The sequence below is a fragment of the Micromys minutus genome, assembly GCF_963924665.1.
Source record: "Micromys minutus genome assembly, chromosome: 7".
Lineage (NCBI taxonomy): Eukaryota > Metazoa > Chordata > Mammalia > Rodentia > Muridae > Micromys > Micromys minutus.
In genome coordinates, this window is record NC_137976.1 from 74,220,264 (window position 1) to 74,247,724 (window position 27,461).

A 27,461-nucleotide genomic window follows, 5' to 3' on the forward strand; every position below is an offset into this window, starting at 1 on the left:
TTTTTAACTGCGGACCTTTGCCCCCACTCTAAAAGATACTTTGTTATAAGTTATATGTTCTGGTTAGGCAGATAGTGCATGCTTTTAATCTTAGTACTCAGGAAGTAGAAGCAGGCAGATCTCTTGATCAGTTTAAGGCCAGCTTGGTCCACATAATGAATTCCAGGCTAGCCAAGGCTATACAGTGAGACCTTGTCCCCCAAAACAAAACCAAAAACAAAAAACAATATCTACTCAACCAATTAGATTAAACCAAACAATAACAATAACAACAACAAACCCAAAATAAAATAATGTGTCTGTGTTGGTATATGTATGTGAGTGCAGATGCCCTTGGAAGTGTCAGAAGAGGGCATCAGATCCTCTGTATATGGACTTATAGGGCAGTTGTGAGCTGCCCTATGTGATGCTGGAACTGTATTTGGGTCCTGTGTAAGAGCTGTCTAGATGGATGACTATTGGGTCATCTCATCAGCCTCCAAAAGGTTTTTTTGTTTTATTTTCTTTTGAGACAGGGCCTTCCTATGTAGCCTGGCTGCCCTGGAACTTACTATGTAGTCTGAGGTTGGCCTCGGACTCAGAGCTCTATTGGCCTCTGCTTCCTGTGTTCTGGGATTAAAGGTATATATCACCATGCAGGCTAAATATATATCTTAAGAACCAAAGGTAGAACCTTAGTGAAAACCTCATTGAGAAAGCTAAAGCAGGAACCTTGTGTTGATGCTTGACAACAAGAAGTATGTGTAATTTGCCCTTTTCACTTTCATAGCAACTTACAGGGAGTCTAGTTGGGCCTCACTGGAGCTTGACACAAGTATCTAAGAGGGTGTTCATTATTAGGTAGGGTGTCAAGTGAGGAATCTTATGGGACCCTTAGCCAGAGACTCGGGCTGAGCTTATAATGTGAGATTCGTTCCTGTGTCACCTCCCCTGGGAGTCCCTTACCAGGTAAGTTGGCTGGCTGCTTTCAAGTGGCAGACTTCATACTTCAGTTCACTGGTTCTGGTAGCAGGTCTGTGTACAACTGTCCATGAAGGAATGTTAGTGAGAAGCAGATGGGTAAGTAAGAAGCCGCTGGGTCTTTGAAAAGCAAAAGGTGAAAGAAATATATCTGACAGATTTAGCTAGAGGTGGAAAGGGGGAAAAAGGGGGACAGAATTAGAAGTGATGATCTAGAAAAATATTTAAGCATTAAGCTAAAAACAAAAACAAAATCACGAAACAAACTCCAAGTTGTTAATTGATGCTAAAGGAAACTTTGAGAAAGTTGGAAACCAGGAAGCTCTAAAATGGGTCCTGGTTCTGATCCCCTGTAGTAGCTTCTGACCTATGGCCTCAGACATAGTCCCTCATGTTGTATTCCCTAGCCTTTTAACTTCTAATTTTGAGACAGGATCTCATAGTGGTTCCCACACTGGACATGAGTGCATTAATTTAGACCAGCCTTTAACATACTGTCTTTCTGCCTTAGTCTTCCAAGTATCTGGGATTATTAGACCACTCAGTAGTCTCAGCTCTAAATTATTTATTGTTATATTATTTCAAGTTTCGAGAAACATTCTACAGAATATAGAAATATTTATTCTTCAAAGCAAGATAGAAGCCTTGGCTTCAAAATCTCAATAAAAAATAATAGGAAAACATAAATAACCAGAATAAAAATAGAAACATTAATAGCAACACTAGAGAATAAAATATTCAAAAAGTTAACTCATAATAATTAAATTTGATCCATGCAGAAGAATTTGAATAAATGGAAGTCTATTATAACCTACTAGCAGATTTCAATGACATATGCTGCACAGCCATCTTAGGTATTCTAACAAAAATACTAGCTAATTAGTAATTACTCTCTAATAATTTTGCCTTTAAAAAGATGTTAACAGAGAAGTTTTTCTTTAACATGGCAGAATCCTGTGTCTTTAAAGCTAATGACAAACTGAGTTTGGTGACACATTCTTATTTCTAGTATTTTGAAAGCTGCAGCCAGTAGGATTGTGAGTTTGAGGTCAGTTGGGAGTGTATAGCCAGGTAGTGGTGGTGCATACCTTTAACCGCAGCATTTTAGAGTCAGAGGCAGATCTTATATCTCTGGGAGTTTGAGGCCAGCACACTGAGTTTCAGAACAGCCAAAGCTATGTAGTGTTTAATATGTGTGTGTGTGTGTGTGTGTGTGTGTGTATACACATATATACACACATGTGTATATATATATATATATGTTGTAAAACAACAACATATATATATATACACAATGAAACGAAACTCAAAGAAAGACAATGAGTATGCAAATAATACAGTTCATAGTTAAATCTAATTTTCTTTTATACTGAGAAAAGATAGAATGAATTCAGCTGTGTATTTTGTTGCTCTGAAGGTTTAGCAGTATAGTTATATAGAATACAGAAGAGGGTAGACATACTGGAAAGACAGAAGTGAAGCTTTGTATCATATCCAGCAAAAGCAAAGCAATAGCAAAGCACTAAAGAAAACACTTAGAAATGCTAAAGTAAGCCATTCAGTTAGCCTCATATGAAAGCATGTATCTTTTATTGTTACTAGCCAAATAGAATATCTAATGATTATGAAAGAAGCCTCATGCCAATAACATAAAAATTGTGAATACCTAGGGATAATAGTACCAAGAACTATGTGACATCTGACTTAAACTACAGACTTATTTAAAAAATGTTTACAATGCTGAGCTTTGTCTCATGGTCTTGCATATTAGATAAGCACCCTGTCCTTGAACTCCAACTCCAACTCCTCTTTTTAGAGGAAATTGAGTCTTGCCTTGATTGCCTAGACCCAAGTCCTACTTCAGCTCTCTAAACAGTTGAGTAGGAAAAAACAGGTATATATCATCACCACAAACTCTTGCCACGTAGCTCATGGTGATCTGGAACTTGGTATATCCCCAAGTCTAGGCTCAATTTTGATCCTCCTGCCATAGCTTCCTGAATATTGCTATTATAGGCACAAACCATTATGCTTGGCTTCACAATCATTTTTTGAGAGTTATATAATTCATAAACAAGATTTGTTTATTCTCAGTTTAATCACTCAAACGTAACAGTTACCTGATCACATGTTGTCTTCCAGGCCTGGTACTTTCCTCAATGAGTGCTTGTAGAAAGAACATACCTGGCTAGACCTAGCAACACAGAACTGTAATTCGTAGGAGGCTGAGGAAGGAAGGTCAAACTTCAAGTTCGAGTCTAGGCTGTATTGCGGGGCTGGAGAGATGGTTCAGTGACTAAAAATGTTTACTGCTCTTCCAGGGAGCACTGGTTCAGTTCCCAGCACCCACACAGTGGCTCACAGCTATCTGTAACTTCAGCTTCAAGGCATCTGATACCCTTTTCTGACCTCTTCAGGCTTTTTATGCATGTAATATCCCTAGATACACTTAGGCACATGTAAATACCTATAATCAATCAATAATTCAACTAGTCAATCAATCAAACAACCAATCAATCAACCAATATTTTGAGACCCCCAAGTTACAAAGGGTGCTATATTAAACCCAGGTCTGCTGTGTGGTGGCTGGAAGAGCTTCTCTGGAAGTTTCACACTCCTGAGTTACCGTGGTAATACCTAAACTCATATTTTTATGTATTTTTCTAAATCATATGAAGTAACATATAAAATATCTTCCCAGTGGCAACATAAAAGTGTAAATTCAGGAGGAATCAGTTTGGACATTGCAGATGACTCTTCAGGATAATGGGAGTTATGAATGCTTTAATAATGTAAGTCATCAGAATGCCTTTTTGTACAGTGCAAATTCAGTTCATTTTTAAAAAGCAGTGGCGATCTTCAGATTTTGTACTTTTATATGAATTTTATAGTCATTCTATTTCTGCAAAGAATGAAATTGGTAGCTGAACATGGTAGTGTACAGCTTCAGTCCTAGCCCTTGGGAGGCAGAGGCAGAGGCAGGCAGGTCTCTGAGTTAGAGGCCAACCTGGTTTTCAGAGTGAGTTTCAGAACAGCTAAGTCTACATGAAAACCGTTTTCAAAAACAAACCAACAACAACAACAACAACAACAAAAAGAATGACACTGGAATTTTGATCCAGGTAAACATTGAATCTATAGGCTCTTGGCAATGTGACTTTTTTATAATATTCTTCTAATTCACAAGTAGGAGAAATATCTTTGATTTTTTTTTCCTTCAATATTGTAAGGTTTTTATCGTATAGATCTTTTCCATCCTTGGGTTTGTTATCAGGGTTTTGTTGTTTACATATTTGTGGCAATTGTAAATGGGATTGTTTTCTAATTTATTCCTTAACATATTTGTTATTGTTATATAGGAAGACTACTGATGTAGGATGTTTATTTTTGTATCCTGCCACTTTGCTGAAAGTAATCAGATCTTAAAGTTTACTGGTAAAGAATTTAAAATCTCATATATAGAATAATATAATCTGTAAATAAAGATGCTTTGACCTCTAAGAAAAAAGGGTGTGTGTGTGTGTGTGTGTGTGTGTGTGTGTGTGTGTCTGTCTGTCTGTCTGTCTGTCTGTGTCTGTGTCTGTATGTATAGAGGAACAATTGAGCAGACTTTTAACTTAGATTAAGTGAGGATTGATTTGGATCTAACAACATGGAAGCTACTGGTGGTCTTGGCAATTTTAAGTCTTGTTGGTTGAGCTCAAGAAAGAACAGATCTGGATTGAAGCAGGCTGACTTGTTGGATACTTGTGAAGACAGTGGGAAAACTGGAAACTAGTAGATGGAATGCATTCTCCCTGGGAGACAGCAGTGTATACTACTCTTATGAGTTGAGAATGACCTGGTGTTGCTGATCGGAATTGGAAGGCTAGAAGTGAGACCAGGGGTATTTCTGATTTGGAGAGTTTCTCTGAATGGCTGTGGGTATGGCTATGGCAGAAACTAAGCAGACCAAGGAGTTTAAGCAACCTAGAACCCCATGTTTTTGAAGAATTGTCTTTTTGGAATTTCTAGAATGATAATGGGAATAATAACAACCAGAAATTGTATCGTGAAGGGTGGGGTTAGGGGTGGTAGCTCAAGATGCTGATCTTAGCCAGAGGGCATGGAGCGGTGTAACAGTTTAAAGACAAGCTCCATGTCTGGAGTTCAGAGAAAATTATTACAGGTGTGGATTCTCTGAGAAGCCAGATGTTAGACTGTCCAGTGGATAAGCACTGTTACAGTGAATATCCATAGTATCTGTGGTGTCTGACACATTGTAAGCTTTGGGGGGGGTAAAACAGAACTAAAGGCTACACTGTATTGAAGAACTTGGTGTACAACATGGACTCATCAATGGATTCTCTTCACATGCACCATAGTAACCATTAAGCTGTTTATGAAGTTAATTTCAAGTCTTAATAAACACAACATACACCCAAATAAACAGGAAGTAAATACCAGATACTTAAGGTTGAAGATAGAAGTGAGTATTGGCTCTCTAGCCAAAGGTGGTGTTTTCAAGGTTAACGGGTATTGTATTTAGCTTGTAGGAATAGAAGACATTATGATGAAGTAGACAGTCTACTTCATTAAGCTTCTACAGTATGGAAACTGACTAGTTTATGTTAATGAATAATGTATTGATAATAGTCTAGAAATTGCTAAAAAAAAAAATATGTCTATTTCCTGGGTTCAATTTGACCTCATCAGTTTCTAGACCAGGCTGTTCTTGAACTCACATAGATCTGCCTGCCTCTGCCTCTTGAGTGCTGGAATTAGGAGGTACACTACCATGCCTGACTGCTGACTTCATCTTTTCTGCTGTAGACTTGGCTTTACAAATTTTGGAACTTATGTGCCTACTCCTACAGAACTCTGAGCTCTTGTTTTCTTCATTAAGTAGACAATGAATTTAGTTAATGTTAATAACATCTACTGTTCAGAATGATTTCAGTAGACAGTCAAAAAAACATGAGCAAATTAGTTTAAAAAGACTACTTTAGATTTTCTTTTACTAGTAATCTAATTAAAGCTTATATTGAAAATTGTGCCTAATTGGCTAGAAGGAAAAGTAGTCACAACCCTTATCGCTAATAAGGGAGATTTGAAGTAAATATATGTAGAAATGTAAAGGCACAGAAGTCTTTTTTTTTCCTTATCTTGAGATAGGGTCTTGTTATGTAGCCCAGTCTTGCTGTACCCACTATGCCCAGCTCATAGAGGTCTTTGAAAAGTAGTCTATACTGCAATGGGCAGTAACACACGTCTGTTATTCTAGCAGCATATTGAGTCGATACCAGTGTGGGTTACAAAGCAAGACCCCATCTCAACAAAACCATAGAACTCTGGTAGTTTTCAGTATTAATTTGTAATAGTTTATTTATAATAGGTGATGTTTCTGTATAGAATATAGAGTAAAACAAAGGAAGCTATGAAGATGGCCTAGACAGTATGAAATGAAGCATGTTGGTATATATGAATTGTGTGTTATCAAACACTGCAGTTAAGGGAAGGAAGATCCAGCAGGCTGTCATTAAAAAAATCTGGAAAAAGTTTCAGTTTAACTTTGAATATCTTTCTTCTATCTTAAAAAAAAGTTCCTGCAAAAAAAAGACTAGGTGACAATGAGCTGTACCAGGTATCAGTGTTAGAAAAATATGTGAAACTACATTTCTTACAGCAGAGCAAGAGTGGTCATTGTCACTAACACAGCTGTTGTTAGGGCCTTGACCTACCTGGTAGTGTTGTACTGCAGCTTCTCACGTTTCTTCCTTACAGTATAACAGAGTCACAAACAAGTGAGGGTTAGTACGCTGGCTACGGGAGGTGGAGGCAGAGGGAGCAGGAATTCAAGGTCATGTCATCATAGGCTGTATGTCTAGGTCAACTTGAGCTATTTGACACCTTATCTCAAAAACCAGGAAGGAAGGAAGGAGAGGAGAGAAGGGAAAGGAAAGTAAGAAGCAAATGGTACTTGCTTTTGTGGGGGTTCGACAGAGAATGGATGTTCCTGAAGATTAGTAGGGGGCAGGGCTCCATGACACTCAGAGAGTCATGCTCTTGATTTGCCTGTGTATTCTGCTGCATGCTTTCTACTGTCTCATCTAGTGGTGAGAAGGTCTGGAGAAGGCCCAGCAGGGGCTGGGTAGCAGGCCACAGAAGCAGGAAACCCCAGGCTGTGGTTCTAATATGTGGGCTTGAAGCCACATGGCCTGTAAGATCTCAGTTTCTTTGTTTGTAAACATCGTGAGGCACTGTGGCCAATTTCCTGCTTGAAATTTAGTGTTCACTGGAAAATGTTAAGTAGTAATCTCTTTCAGCTTGACAAATGAAAGTAGTTGTTAGGGTTTCACACTGGGTGTACTCATGAGTAAAAGCTGCAGAGTCAGTTGACCTGGCCTGCAAAAAAGGTTGCTGCTGCGTGCCCTACATCACCCAAGTGCACACCAGGTAAGAGATCTTACCATCGCACCCTGTCTTTTTCCAGATGTGATGGATGTAGCATGGTCTCCTCACGACGCCTGGCTGGCCTCATGCAGCGTGGATAACACTGTCGTCATTTGGAATGCCGTGAAGTTCCCAGGTCTGGGGTTCCCTTTACTGTGTAGCAACTGGAAAGGGCTGCTGCCAACAGTATTGCTGGTCAATGTGGAACAGGATGGGGAAGGGGAATGAGAACGGGCTGTCCGTTTTCTTAATCTTGGTCACAGAAAGTTAAGTGGTCAAGTACTTGAGTGTCTTATCAGCAACCCAGTTTTGCTGTTCCTTATCAACTATATTTGTTTAAGGTTTAAAAAGAGATTTATGCTAAAGAAAAACTAGCTGAGCACTAGCTTGAGTGTTTCATAGTTCGTGAAGGTGGCAAGTGGACAGTTGGCACTGAGAGATGCTGGTATTCCACAGACACCGTGTGTACCTTCTGCTTTTGGGCTCTGGCCTCAGCTCAGTGGCCATCTCTGAAACCATCCAGCAGATATGGGATACCACAAATGCGGTTGAGATTGTGCAGTTTGGTATAGTGTTACAGTTAATAACTGGTAAAATATTTGTCGTAGCTGGGTGCCGTGGCATATGCCTTTAATCCTAGCATTAAGAGGCAGAGGCAGGTGGATCTCTGGGTTTGAAGCCAGCCTAGTCCACAACGGGAGTTCCAGGACGGCCAGGGGCCTATACATCCTATGTGGTTCTTGAGCCCATTTTTTTCTCATGGGCTAACACATATCATTCATTGAATGGAATTAACTAATTTTAATTCCTTATGAAGCTACTACTGGCATGTATGGGTACACTTACTTTGGCCTTAGGAGGGGCAGTTTTAGAGACGGGTATAACATTTGACTACAGATCTGAATGAGGTGTCTTAGGCACATTGTGTCTTTAGCATTGCCTTTCATATAATCACTTAAAAGATGTTGGCCTTCTTAAGCTCATAGACTTGCTGCTTCTGGATGCTGTCTAGGAAGCTCACATCAGAATTGCTGAGGGACCTTCCAGGTTACGAATATCTGAGCCTGCTGCAGATTAGATTTGGGGTCGGAATTGGCAGCTGTGGCTCCAGCTTCCGCACTCATTACTGTGACTCTGGGTCTTGTGTGGCCCCCATATGTGTTAGCTTATGCTGGCCTGCATGATGCAGCCATTTCTTCAGTTTGCTTTTTTGCCTTGGAGTTGAAACAAGGGGGTCTTCTACTTGCATTTAGGGTGGGCTTGGTCGTGATAGACTGCTCAGGTCACTTCAGGTCCATTCCATCGACCATCCCAACTTACATTCCTATGTGATGGTTATTTTCTTTTATTTATAGATAACACCTGTTCATATTTTATCTTTTTTTTTTTTTTTTTTTTTTCCTCTCCTCACAGAAATTCTTGCGACTCTGAGAGGTCATTCTGGCTTAGTGAAAGGTTTGACTTGGGACCCTGTTGGTAAATACATTGCCTCTCAAGCTGATGATCGAAGTTTGAAGGTATGGAGGACGCTGGACTGGCAGCTAGAGACTAGCATCACCAAACCTTTTGATGAGGTAACTGGAAACATTCTAGAGCTTGGCCTTGACCCCTGCCATACTTCTTGAACAGAGAGGGAGCTGGCCTTGGTGCAGGCCATGTAGTGTGTGCAGTCTAGTCTGAGCTTTAGTTTGATGAGTTAGGTGATAAAAATCTTTTCTTTCTGATGAAGTGTTCAATGGCCAGCTTTGAAATGAGAAATATTTTTATTTTTAGTATTTTTAATTAGCATGCAGTATTTTAGGATTCATTATACATTTTGGAGCATAATTTATCATTGTTGATCCTCCTTCTGTATCATCCCTGACTTCATTCCCTCTCTCGAATCCTCTTCTGTTAGGAGCTTCCTTTCCACTTCCCATTTGCTATGCTTTGTTGAGTGCTGCACTTAACTTGTGGACTTAACTTGTGGTTCCTTTCTAGTCTACACACACACACACACACACACACACACACACACACACACACACACACACACACACACAAGCCAAGAGAGAAAATGTGTAATTTTCTGAGTGTATATTATCTTAGTTAAGATAATAATTTCTAGACCTAGCAATTTTTCTGATAATTTCATAATTTGATTTTTTTCTGTATGGCTGAATAAAGTTCCTCTTTGTGTAGGTATACCATATTTTTATTATCCATGTTTTTGTTCATGGACATCTGGGGATTAAGTAATGCAGCTATAATAAACATGGATGTGTAGGCATCTCTGGCAGGGTATAGAGTTGGGTACCTGCCCGGGAGTGATAAAGGTGGATCATATGGTGGTACATTTAAGATACTGATTTCTATACTGGCTGAACTATTTACACCCTTGTCATTGTTCCTTTTCCCCACATCCTTATCAGCATTTGTTACTATCTTTGATTTTGATTGACATTCTAACTGGGATGAGATAGAATCTCTGAGTTGTTTTAATTTGCATTTTCCACATGATTAGGATAGCAAACACTTAAAAGTTTGTAAAATTGTCAGTGCTCTTAAAGCTTGAGCCATCTTTCCAGCCCCCGAGATCTTTCTTTTTTTCTTTTTTCTTTTAAAGAGAGATAATTTTTTAATTGGCACAGAAGTACTCTTAAAACCAAATTCTTAGCTTAACATTTTAACATCAAAAAACCGAAAATATTGTCATGCAAGTATGGAAATAACACTAGTATTATGGGATGCTTTTGTGCAATGCCTAGTCAGTACAAGTTGTGGGTGGGAAGTCTTTCATTTTTGTTAGCCCATTTATTGTTGGCTTTACTTTTGGGGGATATTTAACTTTAACTGTTTCTTCTAAAAACTTTTTTTAGATTTATTCTTTGACAGCTCTATATACATGTATATTTTATTCATATTCACTTATCTCCTACATTCTCTGAAGCCCTTCTTTCTAACATTCTCTTTCCCTTTTCCTGTTTCCTTCCTTCCTTCCTTCCTTCCATCCATTCATCCATTGACCTCTGAGTTTAATTTGAGTTGTTTTCATGCATGTGGGTGTTGGGTCTTTTTACTGTCTGCTGGGTACCAGTGGCAATATCCCTGAGGAAATGGCTCCCCTTCCTCCAGCAGTTATTTGCAGTTCTTTTTACACTCTAGATATTAACATCCTGTTTGAATAATAGGTGGCAGACACTCCCATTCTGAAGCTGCCTTTTGTTGTGCTGTTGGTTTCCTTTGCATTAGCTTCTTAATGCCATTTCCTGTCTTGTTAGAGTATTTGTTGATAGATACTAAAGCTAAAGAAAAACCTGATTTGTTCCTGTAGCATTCTGTGCCTGACTTGGGGAGGACTGCTTTCTTACCTTGGAGAATTTCCACCAGTTGCCTTCTAGAATGGCCTTTTGCTTTGTTTATTGACAGTCCTGCTATAGGCCAGCTAATCTCTCTGTTGGGAAGAATACAGTTTATACAACATGGAGGGAAATCAGACTGCAGGAGTTTCTGCAGTATTTTACTATCTACTCTTGCTCTGATTTCATATGGAGATCAGAGTTGATGGTTGTTGATTAGACATCTGTTAAGTATCTTTTGTTATGTAAAGCAAAAATCAGACCCCCCCCCCACAAAAAATGGTATTGTGACGTGTTCTTTGATACTCTTTGCCCAGTGGGAAATACATACATTCACATGAATTGTACATATAGTGAAGGTAGTGTCTAGACTACAGAGGCTAGGTAAGGGGTTATGTCAGAGAGGGCTTTGAAAAGCATGGGACACAGGAGTGGATATTTTCAGAGACAATTAAGTGTTTGCTTACTGGCCATGCTCAGTTGCCATATGAGACTTAAAATCATGTATTCAGCTCTCCCAGACCAACGCCAGCTAAGCTAGGTCTAGGACTAAGGCCAGATTTTACCTTACCTACCTTTTTTTGCCCACAGCTATCTGGTATAGGGGATGTGTCTATCATACCTATTATATCTGTGTAGAGGCCTTGACTGCCAGGCACAGGGTTCTTACACAGGCTGTAGGAGGGTCCTGGGGCTCTCCCACACAGAGGTGAAGATGTGCTCCCACAGCACTGGGTTTTACTCTGCTACTCTGGGACCATGAAATAAGATCTTAACCCTGGTCTTTTTTTTTTTTTTTTTTTAAGATTTATTTATTTTATTTATATGGTACACTGTAGCTATCTTCAGATGCACCAGAAGAAAGCATGGGATCCCATTACAGATGGTTGTGAGCCACCTTGAACTCAGGACCTCTGGAAGAGCAGTCAGTGCTCTTAACTGCTGAGCCAGCTCTTAACCCTGGTCTTGAATGCTGACCCAAGCTGATCTTGAGTTTGGCTTTGGACCTATTTCTTGGTGTTCTCCTCCCCCCCCCATCTGTCTCTCTGTGTTTCTGTCTCTGTCTCTGTCTCTCTCTGTCTCTGTCTGTCTCTCTCTCTCTCTCTCTCTCTCAGGAGGGCTCTATAAAGGGATACCTGTGTCAACCTTCAAGCCAATATAGGACTAGTTCCTTTCTGCTGTGCCTTTTTATAGTATATTAGGACAAATAGACTTCCTCTTCACAGGTGTCCTTACCAGTTAGAAGTGTAGCGACACCTTGAAGGGAGTGGGAGCACAGAGAAGGCACCTGCTGTGCTACAGGCATGGGTTCCTGCTTTGCTTTTGCTTGTTGGTGGGTGTTTGTGGTACTTTTTAATTTCGTTTTTCTTTTTTCATTTTTTTATTGTAGTTTTCTTTCTTTCTTTCTTCTTTTTTCTTTCTTTTTCTTTTTCTTAGGATGCTTTGTAGATACTCTCTGTTGGGGATAGCAGGTCCTGTACAGAAGCAGAAGTGAATGTACATTTGTAAATCACAGTTCAGTTTATCCTTGAGGTGAGAGTTTTCTTGAACCCCTTTCAAGCTTAGGTTTTATTTGCAGTGTGGAGGAACAACGCATGTGCTCCGGCTTAGCTGGTCACCTGATGGCCATTACCTAGTATCTGCCCATGCCATGAATAATTCTGGCCCCACTGCTCAGATCATCGAAAGAGAGGGCTGGAAGACCAACATGGACTTCGTGGGTCACCGGAAAGCTGTGACTGTTGTGGTGAGTGTCCCTTACCTCAGAAATTCTAGCTGTCAGAAATTCTACCATCCTGAGCTGTCTGTAGTGACCTCTATGTGTGTTCGGAACTTTGAGTGTCAGCTTCCCAAAGGCATCTTTCTAACAGTGTCTCATAGAGACAGAGTGCTGGACTCTAGGAGTCAGCACATTATGGTGCGTCTTTCATTTTAAGCAAGCTTAAATATTAGGGCTATTTTTGTAAAATGGGATATGTATGTAGGATTGTTTTATATTTGTTAAATTCTAAAATGGTAAATGTCTTCTGGATCAGTCTTAGGGATATTGGAGCAAGTGCTGGCCTTTATGTCTGCACATAAGTTCTCCCTTGCCCAGTTTCTGTGAACAAAGAGCATTCTGGGTACCCTTCGAATGGTGTGCTTCTCCCTACATCCAGCAGCAGCCTATTCTGAGAGTACTGGTGTGTGCATCCAGTCTTTGTTGTTTTATGGTGTTGGAGCCCCGAGCTTTGTTCATGTTAGGCAATTACTCTATCACCAACTTATAGCTAACCAATGTATCCAGAAGGTTATTACTCATCTTTTAGACTTGAGAGAATGGGCTCCACACTGGGTGACTTTAATTAGAATGTCATGAGACTGTCCAAGGCAGGCTGTTAAGGAGCTATAAATAATCTCTGAGAATCTGGACTTTTTTCTTAATGTAGAATAACCAAATATAAGAGATTGGTTAGGTTGATGATAGTGAAGGATCATTCAGAACCTGATTGAAATGGGCTTTTGATTACCTGTTTTTTAAATTGATCATAAACATGTGTAATACATTGTACCTTAAATTGTTTTTAGGAATAAAATAAAATACTGCTTCTTTAAAATTGTTTTGTGTTGGGAGTCCATGTTGATTTTGTTGAGACAAAGGGCCTCCTTGATAAATGTTTGAAATCACCGATTCATATTTAGTACAGTGGTTCTGTGTCTCTCTTATGTGGTCCTCAACTGCTCTGAAGGAAAGTAGCACTCATCTTATCAGGACCCACAAAACTTTGCAAGCCTAACTAGTCGTAGTAGGAGATCGAGCTCAGAGCACACACATTCACTTGCCATCTTGTCCAGTATCTGGTCACTCCAGCCATTCCTCTGGAGGGAAAACCTCTCTGTGCATCTGACACCAGGTTCTCAGGAGCCCTTTCTCTACTTGTAGATGTACTCTGTGATTCTAAGGTCTCTGCCTTCTTGATCTGTTTGTGTGCCTCGTCTTTCTTAAAGCATCAGTGAGGCACCTCAGGGAACCAGCTCTCCATGCCAGCAGATAGTGAAGGCAGTTGTCCATCAGTAAGACCGACAGACAGAGCCAGGGGAGAAAGAATAAGAGAACCTCCTGCTAGTTTCCTTGGTTTCCCTTATGTGGCAGTTCACTCCAGTCCTAGGGGCTCCAACACCATCTTTTGGCCCTCACAGGCACTGCAAGTTGTGTAGCAACACACATAACAGACAGAACATTTATTTTAAAAAAAAAAAGGGGTGCAGAGAGCAGGCTATGGTGTCTGAAATCTCCTAGCAAGCTCAACTTGTCCTCAGTTTCTGGGGCTGACTCTGCCAGGCAAGGATGAACTGAAAAGGCCAGTTCCAGTAACTTTTATTCCCTTGACTTGTCTGCTGTCTTCATAAATAAACAGAGGATGTGGTAGTGCTCTCTCCAGTCTTCACTTTTCCATTCTATGCATTTATTTTCTGACCTTCTTGAGCTTTCATTTGTATCATCAGCAAATTGTCTCATTGACCTTTTCCAGACTGAGCCATGTGTGCTCAGTGCTGATCTTGGAGCCTGAGGGAGTCCTCTATCTGTGGGTGAAGATTTGGTGTTTCTGTTGCTTCGTGTTCTAGTTTGCTTTCTATTGCTCTAATAAACAACTTGACTAGAAGCAACTTGGGTAGGAAAGAATTTATTTGGATTACACATCTTGATTATAGTCCATCATTGATCAAAGTCAGGGCAAGAACCATGAAGGACGGTGCTTACTGGGTTTCTTTCTTACACAGCTCAGGTCCATTTGCCCAGGTGTGGACCCACTCACATCGATTAATTATTAAGAAAATGCCTCACAGACACATCTAAAGGCCAGTGTGATGGAGGCAGTTTCTTACTAAGATTGCTTCTTCCCAGCAGATTCTAGTTTGTGTCAACTTGATGAAAACTACCCCATACACCTGGGTACTTGTATTTATTTGTAGGACATTTTGGTATTTAATTACTTATTTTAACTGTGGTTATTTGGCTTTAGAAATTCAACCCAAAAATCTTCAAGAAGAAGCAGAAGAATGGGAGTTCTGCAAAGCCCAGTTGCCCATACTGCTGCTGTGCTGTTGGCAGTAAGGACCGCTCACTCTCCGTCTGGGTAAGTCCTGAGCTTTGCAGGGTAGATTAAGAACTGGGAAGACAGTGAGTCTGGAGGACTTCGAGGAAAGAGAGAGCCACTGTTTTTGATGGTGCACAGTGTATTCTTCATCTTGTGCCTCGGGCCAGCTACTTTTTAGAAGCATGCAGGTTTTCCTGCTGTTTAGGAGGAAGCACCGAGACTGGGCCTGGCCAAGAGATGGCCCCTGACCCACCTAGACCATGTCCTTTGGCGGTCAGTGTCAGAGCTGGCATGCTGCGCTGCTTTCTGCTAGGAAGTTCTTTGTGTCTGTGTATACATAGATGCTGTGAATTGTCTGCTGTGTATGTTTGTGCTGGCTCACTACCACCTGGAACACTCACGAAAGCAGTTGCACTAAAAGCCTCTAACTGATGAGTTTGACCTGTTCTTGAACTTCATGGAAAGCAGTTGCTAAACTCCCCCCCCCCCTTATGTTGTTGCTATTTCTTTCATTTAACATATTGGGTTTTAAAAATCTTGAGTGTTGTATTTACCAATGATCCTCCCCCTCCATTGTTGGGTAGGGTTTAACTTTATGAACATATCATGAACTGATACTAAGGTTGTTTTAGTTGAGACAGGGTCTTTTTGTGAGGCCCAGGTTGAGTTCCACCTGCCATCCTGGCTGCCCATGTTGACTTGTTTATGAAATTAGTTGGTACCTGCACTTATTTTTCCATTTGACAGTTTGGGTAACACTGGTTAAGGCTGTGTATCTTGCTCTCCTTGCTAAACAGCAGTGCTGGAGGGGAGGAGGGGAGGTACTGTTTTAAGGCTCTTTGGACCTAACTCAATGTCCACTGTGCAGATTCTCAGCATGTATTATATTCAATAATGGATTAAGAGCGAACTGTCACAGTTTTCTAAGTTAGGGCTGATGTTTTTGTGACCTGAGAAAATTCCACATGCATTGCAGACTGTAGTCCTAGCTACTACTAGGTGCATGCCAGCATGCTGAAAGTCACACACACACACACACACACACACACACACACACACACACACACACGGGTGGGGGGATAGAGAGGGCAGGAGAGAGGAGTTCAAAAAAAATCTGTTTCTTCAAAAGCAGAATATATTTAAGGTTATGTGTTTGGTTACATGCATTATAATTGTACAGAGAAATATGTTGCTGGAAGGAACCAGGTGGCACTTCCTTCACACTCACTCAGGTCTTTTCTCACAGCAGTTCATGGCATGCTCTTTTTGGAGTCTCCCTCAACCCCTAGACCATTAAGGGTGCTATCTTAGTTTGATAAAATTTTGAGATCAGGTGGGTGTACGTACTCCAGATTTTCATGGGAAAATGGATAAAGTTGTGTTAGTGCAAATTTAAAAGTGGCTAACCTGGCTAGCTCCCAGATAATTGAGACAGAGACTATTTGATTTATTGAATGAGCTTTAAGACACAATAACTGAACAGATATTGATCTATTCTAATTCTCTAAGCTAATCTAGTTAATTTCCAGCCCAAATCCTCAAATACTTGCATTTTAACCATTGATTTGATTCTCTCTGGTCAGTATTTGGCGCTCTCCATGGTGGCTCCTGGTTTACTCACCTCATGGTGAAAACTCTTTTTCCTTCTCCTGGCTGGCATCAGAAGTTCAGCCTTATTATCTCCTCTGCCCAGTCATTGGCTAGTCTGCTTTTTTATTAGCCAATCAGAGATAATTGGGGAGCAATATTTACACAATTTTGAGACAGAAGATTCTTAGAATATACATTACAATGCTATGTCCGAATTGCAACCAGATGGAAATTGGCATTTGACTAACACAAGGATGATCTTTACATGATGTACAATAACATTAGGCCAACAAAGTGGTTGTTTTCTGGGAATAGAATTATGTTGGGCCAAGATACTTAATGTAGGACCCAGTTACTTCAGAGTCTGATTTTTCTCCCCCAGTCTCATGTGGCTGTATCCCTCTGTACTCACATTCTAGGCTACAGGTGCAAGGCAGAGTAGGTCAGCTTCCCATAACCTGCCACAGCGCAAGGGAGACCCCATCATATGAATAAGTGCATTCTTAAATACTTACAAGTTCACCAGTTTTAAAACAAAGGCTTATTTTTATTTTATGTATATGAGTTTTTTGAATACATGTATGTATGTGTGTGTGTATGTATGTATGTGTGTGTATGTATGTATGTATGTATGTATATGTACTATGTGAAGTCCAGAAGAGGTGTCTATCCCCTGGAACTGAAATTATAGTTGTTAGCTTCTATGTGGGTGCTGGAAACCAGTCCTATGTGCTCTGTAAGACATTAATTGATCTTAACCACTGAACCATTTCTCCAGACCCCTTCCCCCTTTGTGTATCTCTGTGTATGTGTGCACGCGTACACGAGCAAGTGTGGGCACACAATGCCAGAAGAAGGTGTTGGATCTCCTGGGAGCTGGAGTTAAAGGAGGCTGTGAACTACCTAGTGTGGGCACTAGAGCTGAGCTCAGGTCCTGGGTGAGAGCAGTAAATGCTGAGTCGTCTCTCCAGCTTCCATTAGACTTTAACAGTTTGTGTTTGGACTAAGGGAAGTTTATACTGGTGTGTGTTTGGGAGCTATCTGACACACAGGAGTGTCTTACAGAACTATTTTTGGAGCCTTGAGTAATGTGGACCAGAACTCATTGCCCAGAGAAGGTAAGCTGGGTTCTTTCAGAGACCATCTCATCCTGCTCCGTAGATCTTTGATTTTGCTATTGCTGAATGAATACCAAGCTGTTCCCCTGATAGACTGTAGCTTCAGTGTGTACATTTCTGTCAGGCCTTGGTACCCCAGCTTGTGGTTTTGGCAGTTGTATCTTGATTGAATTGACTATGTCATGTATGTTAGTGGAAGTCACCAAAGCTCCTGGGCTCATAAAGATGGTTACACTGAGTGTGCAGGGTGGTTCTCAGTGATTTCATTAATTGTAACTTTTTTCTCCCTGTAGCTCACATGTTTGAAACGGCCTCTGGTTGTCATCCATGAGCTGTTTGACAAGTCTATCATGGATATTTCCTGGTAAGATGGATTCTTTCTACAGTACATTGGTTACTCCAGCCTGTGACCTCTGGGCTACTTTACGGTCAGGCAGCTTGGTCACCTTCCTCTGACAGTGCAGCCCCCAAGGTGTAGTTTGCACTCTACTCAAGTAACAGCATCTCTGCCCACTCCTGACGGTGTCACCACAAGGGACATGTCTGCTTGAACAAACTGGGCATCCTGTAGGTTTGTAGCAGATAATAGAAATTGAAAACCTGTAGAAGATATGGTAAGAGATTCTCTGCGTTGGTACCTAGTCCTAAAGGGCACCAAAGGCTGTGATTATTGCCCCTCTTTGGCTGCCCCTATCCTTAGGTCACAGAAGAGAGCCTTAGGGTCTCTCTTAGCATTCATCAGAGCATTCTTTGAGCATCCTTTTGTGGCAACTTTAGGTACATTGTCCCCCTGGGCTGCTGATAGCTGTCTCTTTCAGGACTCTGAATGGGTTGGGAATCCTGGTGTGCTCCATGGACGGCTCTGTGGCATTCCTTGACTTCTCTCAGGATGAACTTGGAGACCCCCTGAGTGAGGAGGAAAAGGTAGGTTTGTGGCCTATGTGCTGCGATACTGGCTCTGAGACCTCTTCAATTGGGTCCTTCTCATGGAAGACATGGTGTTTTTTAACTATTCTAAAATGTTTGCTTTTTATAGGTTATGTTAATCCTTTTTGAAAAAGAATAGATTAATAATAAATACTCATGTCAGAAATAAGTATTGGAGCAAAGACTAAATTGGGCATCTGTGCTTAAGCTGAGAGAGCAGTGGCTATAAGGAAACTTTTACCTGTGGGAGAGAGTTGGAGTCACTTCCATGGGGTTCTTGTTTATGTCATGTCCTTCATCTTCTTGTTTTATGTTGGCATAGCAGCAGTTATGTGACAGTTAATAGTGGTCACTGTTAGCATCTATGTCAGGTTCTTGCCCAAAGATGGGTTTTTCATGTATTTATCATATAAACTGAGTATGATTACTGGGTACAGTGGCATATACCTTTAATCCCAAAGAGGCTTAAGAGAGTTTAGGGCCAGCCTGGGCTACATAGTAAAATTGTTTTAAAATGAATAAATTAACAAAATAGAATAATCATCTGCAAAGTAAGGCTTGCAGATGCTGAGACTCAAACCTGGGACCTTCTTTCCACATAATGAGCAAATGCTGTGGTCACTCAGTGATTCATGGTTCATGTTCTCATCAAAGGAGAACCAGTTCTTGTTTTTTGTCTTTTTTTCAAGTCAAGAGTTTTTCTGTGTAGCCCTTGCTATTATGTAATTCACAGACTAGGCTGACCTCAAACTCATAGAGATTCTCTTGCCTCTGCCTTCTTAATGCTGGGATTAAAGGTGTGTACCACCACTGTCCAGGCATTTTTATTTTTTAAAGAATGTTTTTTAAAAAAATAAGATAAAGTTGAAAACTTGGTAGAAAACTTGCCAAGAGTCTTTGTACCAAGAGACCAAACCCAGTTGCCAAAGTTACTGGACTAAGCTCCAGGGACGTCTGCTTGTCACTGCTTCTTAGCTCTGTGTTTGACCTGTGCCCTCTTTCATGGTTTATATTTTTGTTTTCTTTCTTCCTTCAGTTTCTCTGCCACCCTTTTCTCCCTAGATGCCATAAGAAAGGACTTGAGGTATTTTATAACATTAACATTTATAAAGCAGGTCTCATCTATTTCATTAGTGAGGTATCCAAGCCCGAGAAAATAGCATGGTCTTTTGTCAGGACCACTCTGACTTTAAGTAGAAAGTGGATGTGTGAACTAGGCTTGCTGCCTTTGAGTCAGGCTCCCTCATCTACGTCTCTTCTTAGCATGGGGCCTCCTATACTTCTGTATGGGCTTTGGGAAAGGCTCTGCTTTACCTGCTGTAGACACAGAAACTGTTCTTTCTACCGACAGACTTTTGCCAACCGTTAATGGGGTATTATATCCATTTGTCTGAATGGAGCTCTGTGGAAGCCCAGAGCAGGTCAGCAGCTATCCTCTTAGTGATGCTGTTGCTGGGGGTAAGCTACCTCTTAATCTACTGTGCGACACAACCACCCTCAACTAAGATGTAAATGCCTTGGGGTGGAGTCTACCTTATGCACTGTGCTTGGAATGGGGGGCAGCCTGTCAGGTTTTTTTTTTTTTAAAGAAGGAATAAGTTCCTGAGTGACCTAGAATCTTCATTCTTCCTTATCCCTGTCATCAAGGATCATTGGGCCCTTCTGTGCCTCTTGAAGAGTCATTGTAAGAGCTATGGAAGTGCCCCATGTATTTTACCATTTCCCAGATCATTGACATTGACTCTGGTGTTTAAAGAACTCTAGAAAAATCTTGACCAAGATCGAAATTTGGTTTGAGATTACAGAGGTTAGGTTTGGGAGAGGGGACCAGAGACAGGACAGTAGAAGCGGAAAGTTCCTGGGGCTATGTAGGTCCTAACATGAGTCTCAATGCCCTTGTTGTAGAAGGCTGCCTGCTAACTCTAACTAGACATCATCTGGTATGAGCCAGATACCGATTAACTCTAGTCCTGTTCCTGGGCAGGACTGTCATTTGCACATCTTTTTGTGGATCTACTTCTTGGCATGGTTTTATGAAAACTGCTTAATATGGTGTTGTGGGATGCTGCTGCCCCTCTTCTCTTGAGGTTCTTGTCTAGCTTGTTATAGCAGAGGATTAGTTAACAAGGCCTGGGGTTGGGAGGAGATCCTGCTGAGAAGGACCATGATGGAGGAGCTGAGAAGCCTGCAGTGCCCGTTAGAGACAATGCTAGTTGCATGGGGCCTCCTGCCGCGGTGTCTGGTATCCATAAGAGCAGAGAGACCATCTTGGTTCTGTGAGAGTGCTTAGGGTTCTTGGTATAACATAAAAACTGTAAGTTACCAGTTTGGGAGTCTGCATTTTGGTTGAGACAGTATTCACAGCCATGTTTTGTACTAGTGGATGTAAAAGGTGATTTATTGTCAGTATCTCACTGTCTTCCCTGCTGTAGATGTACAGGAGGTTGTAAACAGCATGTCTAGTCAGTGACAGGCTGGGAACTGATGGTGAGCTGGCTTCCTGGGCTGTTCTGCTTTTAGAAGCAGGAGAGTCAGCACTATACTGCACCTGCTGGTTGGCAACTTCAGCCATGGTGATCTCAAACCCATGTGTTAAACCTCTCCCTGCTTCCTACAGAGCCGGATTCACCAGTCCACCTATGGCAAAAGCCTGGCAATAATGACTGAGGCCCAGCTTTCCACAGCTGTTATTGAGAACCCTGAGATGCTCAAGTACCAACGGAGACAGCAACAGCAGCAGCTGGATCAGAAGAATGCAACGACTAGGGAGACAAGCTCAGCATCCTCAGTCACGGGTGTGGTCAATGGGGAAAGTCTAGAAGATATCAGAAAGGTGAGGGCATGGTCCAGTGGCACTAAGAGACATGAGCAGATGCCCAGAGACAGGGCAAAGGGGGTGAACAGATAGAACATGAAACAGGAGGTCTGTACAGGACACAGAGATAGGGCTAGGGCATGAGTGATGGATGGTGAAGAGAGTATGTGGTAAGTATTAGGTGGGACCCTAGCCAGCTGGGGCCCATGCTGATGATGGCTTTAAATCTTTATCATAGGTCTCTATTCCCCAGGGAGCAGTAGAAGAGGTTGTTCTTTCAGAAACTACAAAGTCTTCACCCACTCATCTCTAGGAAATTGTAGATGCTTGGGTTCCCCTTCTTCTGGAAGCCTATACTTTGTTGGTGGACAGGGATAATGGGGCAGGGCAGTGTCAGAGACCTGGAGCTTACTGAGAACCGAGAAAGTAATCATGTTCAGGAGCTTGTTCAGGCCAACAGGCCTCTCCAGGTCAATCTGACAGAATGTATGATTGGAAATCACAGTTAAGCCTTTTTTGAGGAAGGATGCCAGGCATTATGGGTCATATTTATAAATTGAACACTTGGAAGGCTGAGGCAGGATGATTACTGCAAGTGTGAACCCAGCCTGGGCTGTATAGAATATGTTCTTGTTCAGCCTGTGGTACAGAGTGACATGTTTGGTTTTTTTTTTTATTATTTATTGTAAATAGAGTTGGTTTGCAGGTCACTACTTTGTGACAAGAGTGTGGCTCACAAGTTTATAACTTAATCTTAACGCACTGGAATTACCTAACGGCTGTTAGATATCCTGTGCTTACAGCCTAAATTTGGTCGTGCCTTGTACTGATGACAGGGAAGAAGGCTCTTAGACCTGTGACTGACCTTTGCTTCTCTGTATGCATCAGTAAAACACACGCCCTGCTGACGTGTCTAAGTTTGGCAGCTGCTTGACTTTCTTTGTACCAACAAGGCTATGGAAAGGAGAATTAGAATGCGTTTCCTTAGAAGTCTTTATTTTGCATCACTGTAGTGAGATCTATGTGACGGAGCCACATTTAATGCTCACACCCTAATCATGAGACAGACAGAAGCACAGAAGCGTGATGAGCAGAGACATAGTCAGATTCATAGGAGCAGAGAGGAGAGTGGGTGCCAGGGGCTTGGAAGGCAACATGAGCACCAGGCCCTGGAGTTCTCTTGTGCAGCGTGAAGACTGCGCCCACCAGTGCTAGTTCATGTTGGTTTCCTAGAAGAGCTAAATGTCCTCATCATAAAGGGAAAAGAAAGGACAGCTCTATTTTTTTGACATTTGGATGTGGTTAGCTGAAATTTTTGTATTCACCTATTTGACTCTACGTTGCCAGAATCTTTTGAAGAAACAAGTGGAAACACGGACAGCAGATGGTCGGAGGAGAATCACGCCTCTCTGCATAGCACAGCTGGACACTGGGTACTCATTCATTCACCAAGCTTTCTGTGACCTTGTCTGGGGAGGCCTTTTTTTCTTCTTTTGTCAGTTAGCCAGTTAGGATCTTGGAAGACTCTGGGGCCAACTCCCATACTCTAAAAGCCTGTGGTCCCATAGGGCTCTCCATATGCTCTCCACACATGTGGAAGGGTAGGAACTGAGTGGCCCAAGGCCAGAATGTCCCCACTTGCTGGCCCTGTACTCTGCCTAGTTGCTGGCAAGGTACTGTAGGGCAAGAAAGGAAGTTATGCTTTCTTCCTTTTGTAACAGTTTCCCCCTGATTATGAAAGACATATAGTTGAAAATTTAGAAAGATAGTAAAAATCCAAAGAAGAGGATAAATATCATTCATAGTCCAGCCTCTGTTATCATTTTGATATCTGTATTTCTATTCGTTCCCTGCTTGCTACTGTATCTTGACTTTCATCCACTAAATAAATAGTCCTCTGAAGCATTGCTTGCTGATTATCCAGATTCCTGTGTCTGAATGCACCATGAGTCAATGAACCTGCTCCTTAACTGTGGACTTTTATTTTGTGTCCAGTTTTGTGAATGTTAGTCTTTGAACACACACTTGGCTGTCCTCTTGGGCAGTTCCTGAAGTGGAACTGCTGGACAGACAGTAGGACTCTGAGATGCATTATTCACTCTGTAGAGTCAGGGAAGGGGAGGATGACCTCTTTACATTTTCTGTTATCTGCATATCTGCAGTCAAGATGTGTGTTTGTAGTATTGTTCTCTAGGATAGACTGAATCAAAGAATTCACCATTGCTAGGTGTGCTAGGTGTGTTTTAGATCCACACACTATCAGCTCAGGGCATCAGGAAGCCTTTCACAGAGACTATAAAACAGTTCTTTACATTTTTTTAGTTGCTCATTCATGAGCTATTCCAGGTCTTCTTGAACACTAAAGAGGCTTCATGAATAAGAATGTGCTAACCTCACTTTTCCACTAGGTGTCCTAGACACATGTTCAGAACCTGCTTGCCTCTTCTCAGACAGGTGATTTCATCTTATGTTTTCCTCCATTATAGGGTAAGGCCACTTCCTAACTTTTATTAGAATCAGGTGTGGACATGTGCTCTGAGCACTGCAGGCCTGTAGTAGGAAAGGAGGTGGTGTTGGTGCACAGTGATCCATTGGATCTTCCCATGCTTTATCTAGTGAAGAGGCTGGTCTTGAGTCAGCTTTCTACTACTGGGTACTTAATTCTGATATCAGAGCTTGATTATTTATGTTAATAAATATTTATATTATGTTTACCCTCCTGGGTCCTGTGTTGAACCAAATAGCTATATATCAGATTATTAGCTAATCAAGAAAGAAAAACAAATGTGTAAGGTAATTATAAGTGGGAGATATTCACAGATAAAAAATGAATGAAAAGTATGAGACAAACACACACACAATTACTAAAAGTGATGTATCGCTGGATAAGAAATTGGGTTTGCTTTCCTTAAAGCGCCCAGATCAGGAAGCCTTCACAGGGAAATTGTAATAACATGTTTGCATGTTCTAGAACCTAGAGAAGAAGGAAACTTAAATCTAAATGATGGCGGTTCACTGTGTTGCATAGTCCCAGCTGTCTATTCAGGAGACTGAGGCAGGATGAGCGTCTGAGCTCAAGTCTGGACAACATAGACTTCATCACCACAAAGGACACAATACATCTCAGACCTGTGTAGTTTCTGGATATCAGTGCAAACTCCTAAATAGTACAGTCATTTGGAGAACCTCATAGCATGTTGAGGTGCTGGTGTAACGGCTGGGCATGGTGATGCGTTTGTTTGATTCCAGCACTTGAGAGGCAGAAGAAGGCAGAAATCTGTGAGTTTTAGGCCTATGTTATCTACATAGGGGGTTCCAAGCCAGTCAGGACAGCATACTCAAAACCCCCAAAAAACCAACCAACCCAAACCAAACTAAAAAAACCCCCCAAAATTAATTTCACAATCAAATAAGGTTTATTTTAGGTAAGTAAAAATGTTCAAAATTATAGAATATAATTTAAGCTACATGCCACCTGATCAAAACAAGTAAATGGTATAGACACACAACACACAACACACACACACACATACACACACACACACACACACACACACACACACCAGTATCTGGGCTCCATAGTTGCTTAAGGGGTATTCAACTTGTTCTGACTTCAAAATCAATGAAATGAAAATAGATAGAGGTTTCTTTAGCTAGTAATTTACAATTTTTTTCAAATTACATTTAGAAATAAAATACCTTCTTTCATATCACATTTAGAAATAAAATGACAATTTACTCCCCTGATTATAATTTAATGTTCCTCTTTGAGGCTCTTTGTAGTTAATCCACCACGTGCTGCTCATTCCCCATTTAGAATGTAGAGGCAGGAGGTTTATGTGCTTGTGGCAGTTTGGGCTACAAACTGAGTGAAAGCGTATGCGGGTACAAACGAGATCAAATAACTTTAGCAGCAGTTCCTTTAGAAAATATAAAGGAGGAAACCACATTCACAAACGATTTACTTTTTTTAAAGACAGCATTTTATTGTGTTATCCAGGCTGACCTTGAACTTGGAGGTACAAGTAAGCTTTTCTTTTTTATCCTCTTGAGTAGCAGGGCTTACTTACCAGGTTGAACTAAGTAATGTAAATTTGTGAAGAAAAATTCAAGGAGTCTGCTTAGGTTGAGGAGATGGCTTGGTGGGTAGAATACTTGCTGCCCAAACATGAGGATCCGAGTTCCTATCCCAAACATCAGATTAAAACCCAGGTACTGGTGTGTGTGTGTGTGCGCGTGCATGCGCACGCATGTAGATAGCCAGATCTTTGGGGCTTACTTGCTGACTATTCTAGCTGAATTGGTGAGCTCTAGGTTCAATGAGAAAGCTGGTATTTAAAAACAACAACAACAAAAAAAAAAAAAATGGAGAGTAATAGATAACTATGTGGACCTTGGCCTCTACATGTGTATGAGAGCCCTAAAGAAAATTCAACAAAAGTCAAAAGACGTGCTACATATTAGCTAAGGTGTTCATATTCAGAATACCAGTTATTCCTAAACAAATTTAATATGGACCAAGAAGAGTAGTCATAATTTTCAGAATTAGAAAGGTAATTCTTAAGTTATATGGAGAAATAGCAATATTTGAGATATTTCAGAAGCATAGGAAAAGAAAAGGGGTTGATTAGGACAACTAACTCTACCAGAAAATAAGATATAAACAAGTTTTAAGCAGAGAGGTACTAAAGATAAGTAGGCAGGCCAATGGCATATAATAGAATTTTCACAAAAGGCTCAAATATTCAAGAAAGTGTGTGTGTGTGTGTGTGTGTGTGTGTGTGTGTGTGTGTGTGTGTACATGTGCAAATGTGTGTGCATGTGTGTGGAGGCAGAAGTTGTTATAGGGTGTCTTCCTCAATTGGCTCTACTCTTTTTTTGAGATAGACTCTCTTTGTCCCGGTGTTTACTAATTCAGCTAGACTTGCTAGTCAACAAGCACCAGCTTTTCTGTCTTCACCTTCCTAGCACTGGGACTATAGGCACATGGCATTGTGTTTGGCTTTTTATGTGATTGTTAGAGATCAAAACTCAGGTTCTCAGGGTTTTGTGGGATGTAGTTTATCAACTGAGTCACCTCACTACCCCATTCAAGGAAGTTCTAAAAAGGTTCACTATGTAGCCCCTGCCAGCACAGAGCTCCACCTGCCTCTACCTTCTGGTTGCTGGTATCAAAGGTGTGCACTACCATGCCTGCCGTAGCAGTTTTAAAGGTAATGTCTCAATTAGTGATGAGCCATTGGCCTATCTAGCAAATGAGAAACAGGATGACTTGTCTCTCTAGAAACCATATTGGATCACACTCTGTCAATTTAACAGTAGAAACCTCAACAAGCTTAGCAGCTTTTTGTTTTATTTCTTTTGCTGTCACTTAAAACTTTTGAAAGATAAGGTCTTACTATGTAGCTGTGGCTGGCCAGGACCCAGCTGGCTTTGAACTCATAGAGATCCATTTTCCTTTACCTCCTGATTGCTGGTGTTAAAGGTGTGAGCTACCATGCCTGGTCTTAAAACATTTTTGTTTATAGTTTTATAAGAAAAAAGATGTTTTCCATAAATGACATAAAATTCAAATCATACCAAAATGACATTGTTTTAGCCATGCTAAAATCTATAGTAACAAAACCCTTTATTTTTCTCATTTGTTCCCTTGGAGCAAAACTGTAGTAAAATACTATTTATTATCCATCAAATTGACTCACAGCGAGAAATTTGATAAAACTGTAGGGGTGATCTTTGCAGGGCAGACCTGTAATCCTAGCCATTTAGGAGGCCTATCTAGGCTGCACAATGAGTTCATTGCCCACTTGTGTAAGTTACTGTAAAACCTTTTTACATGATTAAAAGCTTTTATTTTATCAAAATAAAAGCAAGTATGGGTACATGATTCAGTGGTATTACAGTTGCTCTACACATGTAAGGCTCAGATTCTATCCTAGTACCACAAATCTAACCAACAAATACCACCACCACCAGCAGCAGCAACAGCAAGAGGAGGAGGAGTACAAAACCCAGAAAGCCTTTTAGGTTGTGGTGGAATAGGTATTCCCTAAGTGGCTTGTGACTTAACCACTAAGGGAGCTTTAGAAATGTTTATCAGAACCATATACAAACAAATATTACATTTGCTACTCTACGTATCTCTGAATATATCCCACATTGCACAGGAATTGGTTAGTACAAAACAATATAATTCCATATA

General features: G+C 40.9%; 1 protein-coding gene across 2 annotated transcripts in view; it reads left to right on the top strand.

Moving 5' to 3' along the window:
- Nucleotides 1-27,461, top strand: part of HIRA (histone cell cycle regulator) — a 73,310-nt gene that overhangs the window by 19,972 nt on the left and 25,877 nt on the right. For both annotated transcript variants that reach the window (XM_080918772.1, XM_080918773.1), the window contains exons 6-13: nucleotides 7,433-7,528; nucleotides 8,806-8,966; nucleotides 12,310-12,477; nucleotides 14,735-14,848; nucleotides 17,811-17,881; nucleotides 18,336-18,441; nucleotides 21,062-21,277; nucleotides 22,607-22,692. In XM_080918772.1, coding sequence (XP_080774898.1) covers nucleotides 7,433-7,528; nucleotides 8,806-8,966; nucleotides 12,310-12,477; nucleotides 14,735-14,848; nucleotides 17,811-17,881; nucleotides 18,336-18,441; nucleotides 21,062-21,277; nucleotides 22,607-22,692 — 1,018 coding nt within the window. The remainder of the gene's footprint in view (nucleotides 1-7,432; nucleotides 7,529-8,805; nucleotides 8,967-12,309; nucleotides 12,478-14,734; nucleotides 14,849-17,810; nucleotides 17,882-18,335; nucleotides 18,442-21,061; nucleotides 21,278-22,606; nucleotides 22,693-27,461) is intronic.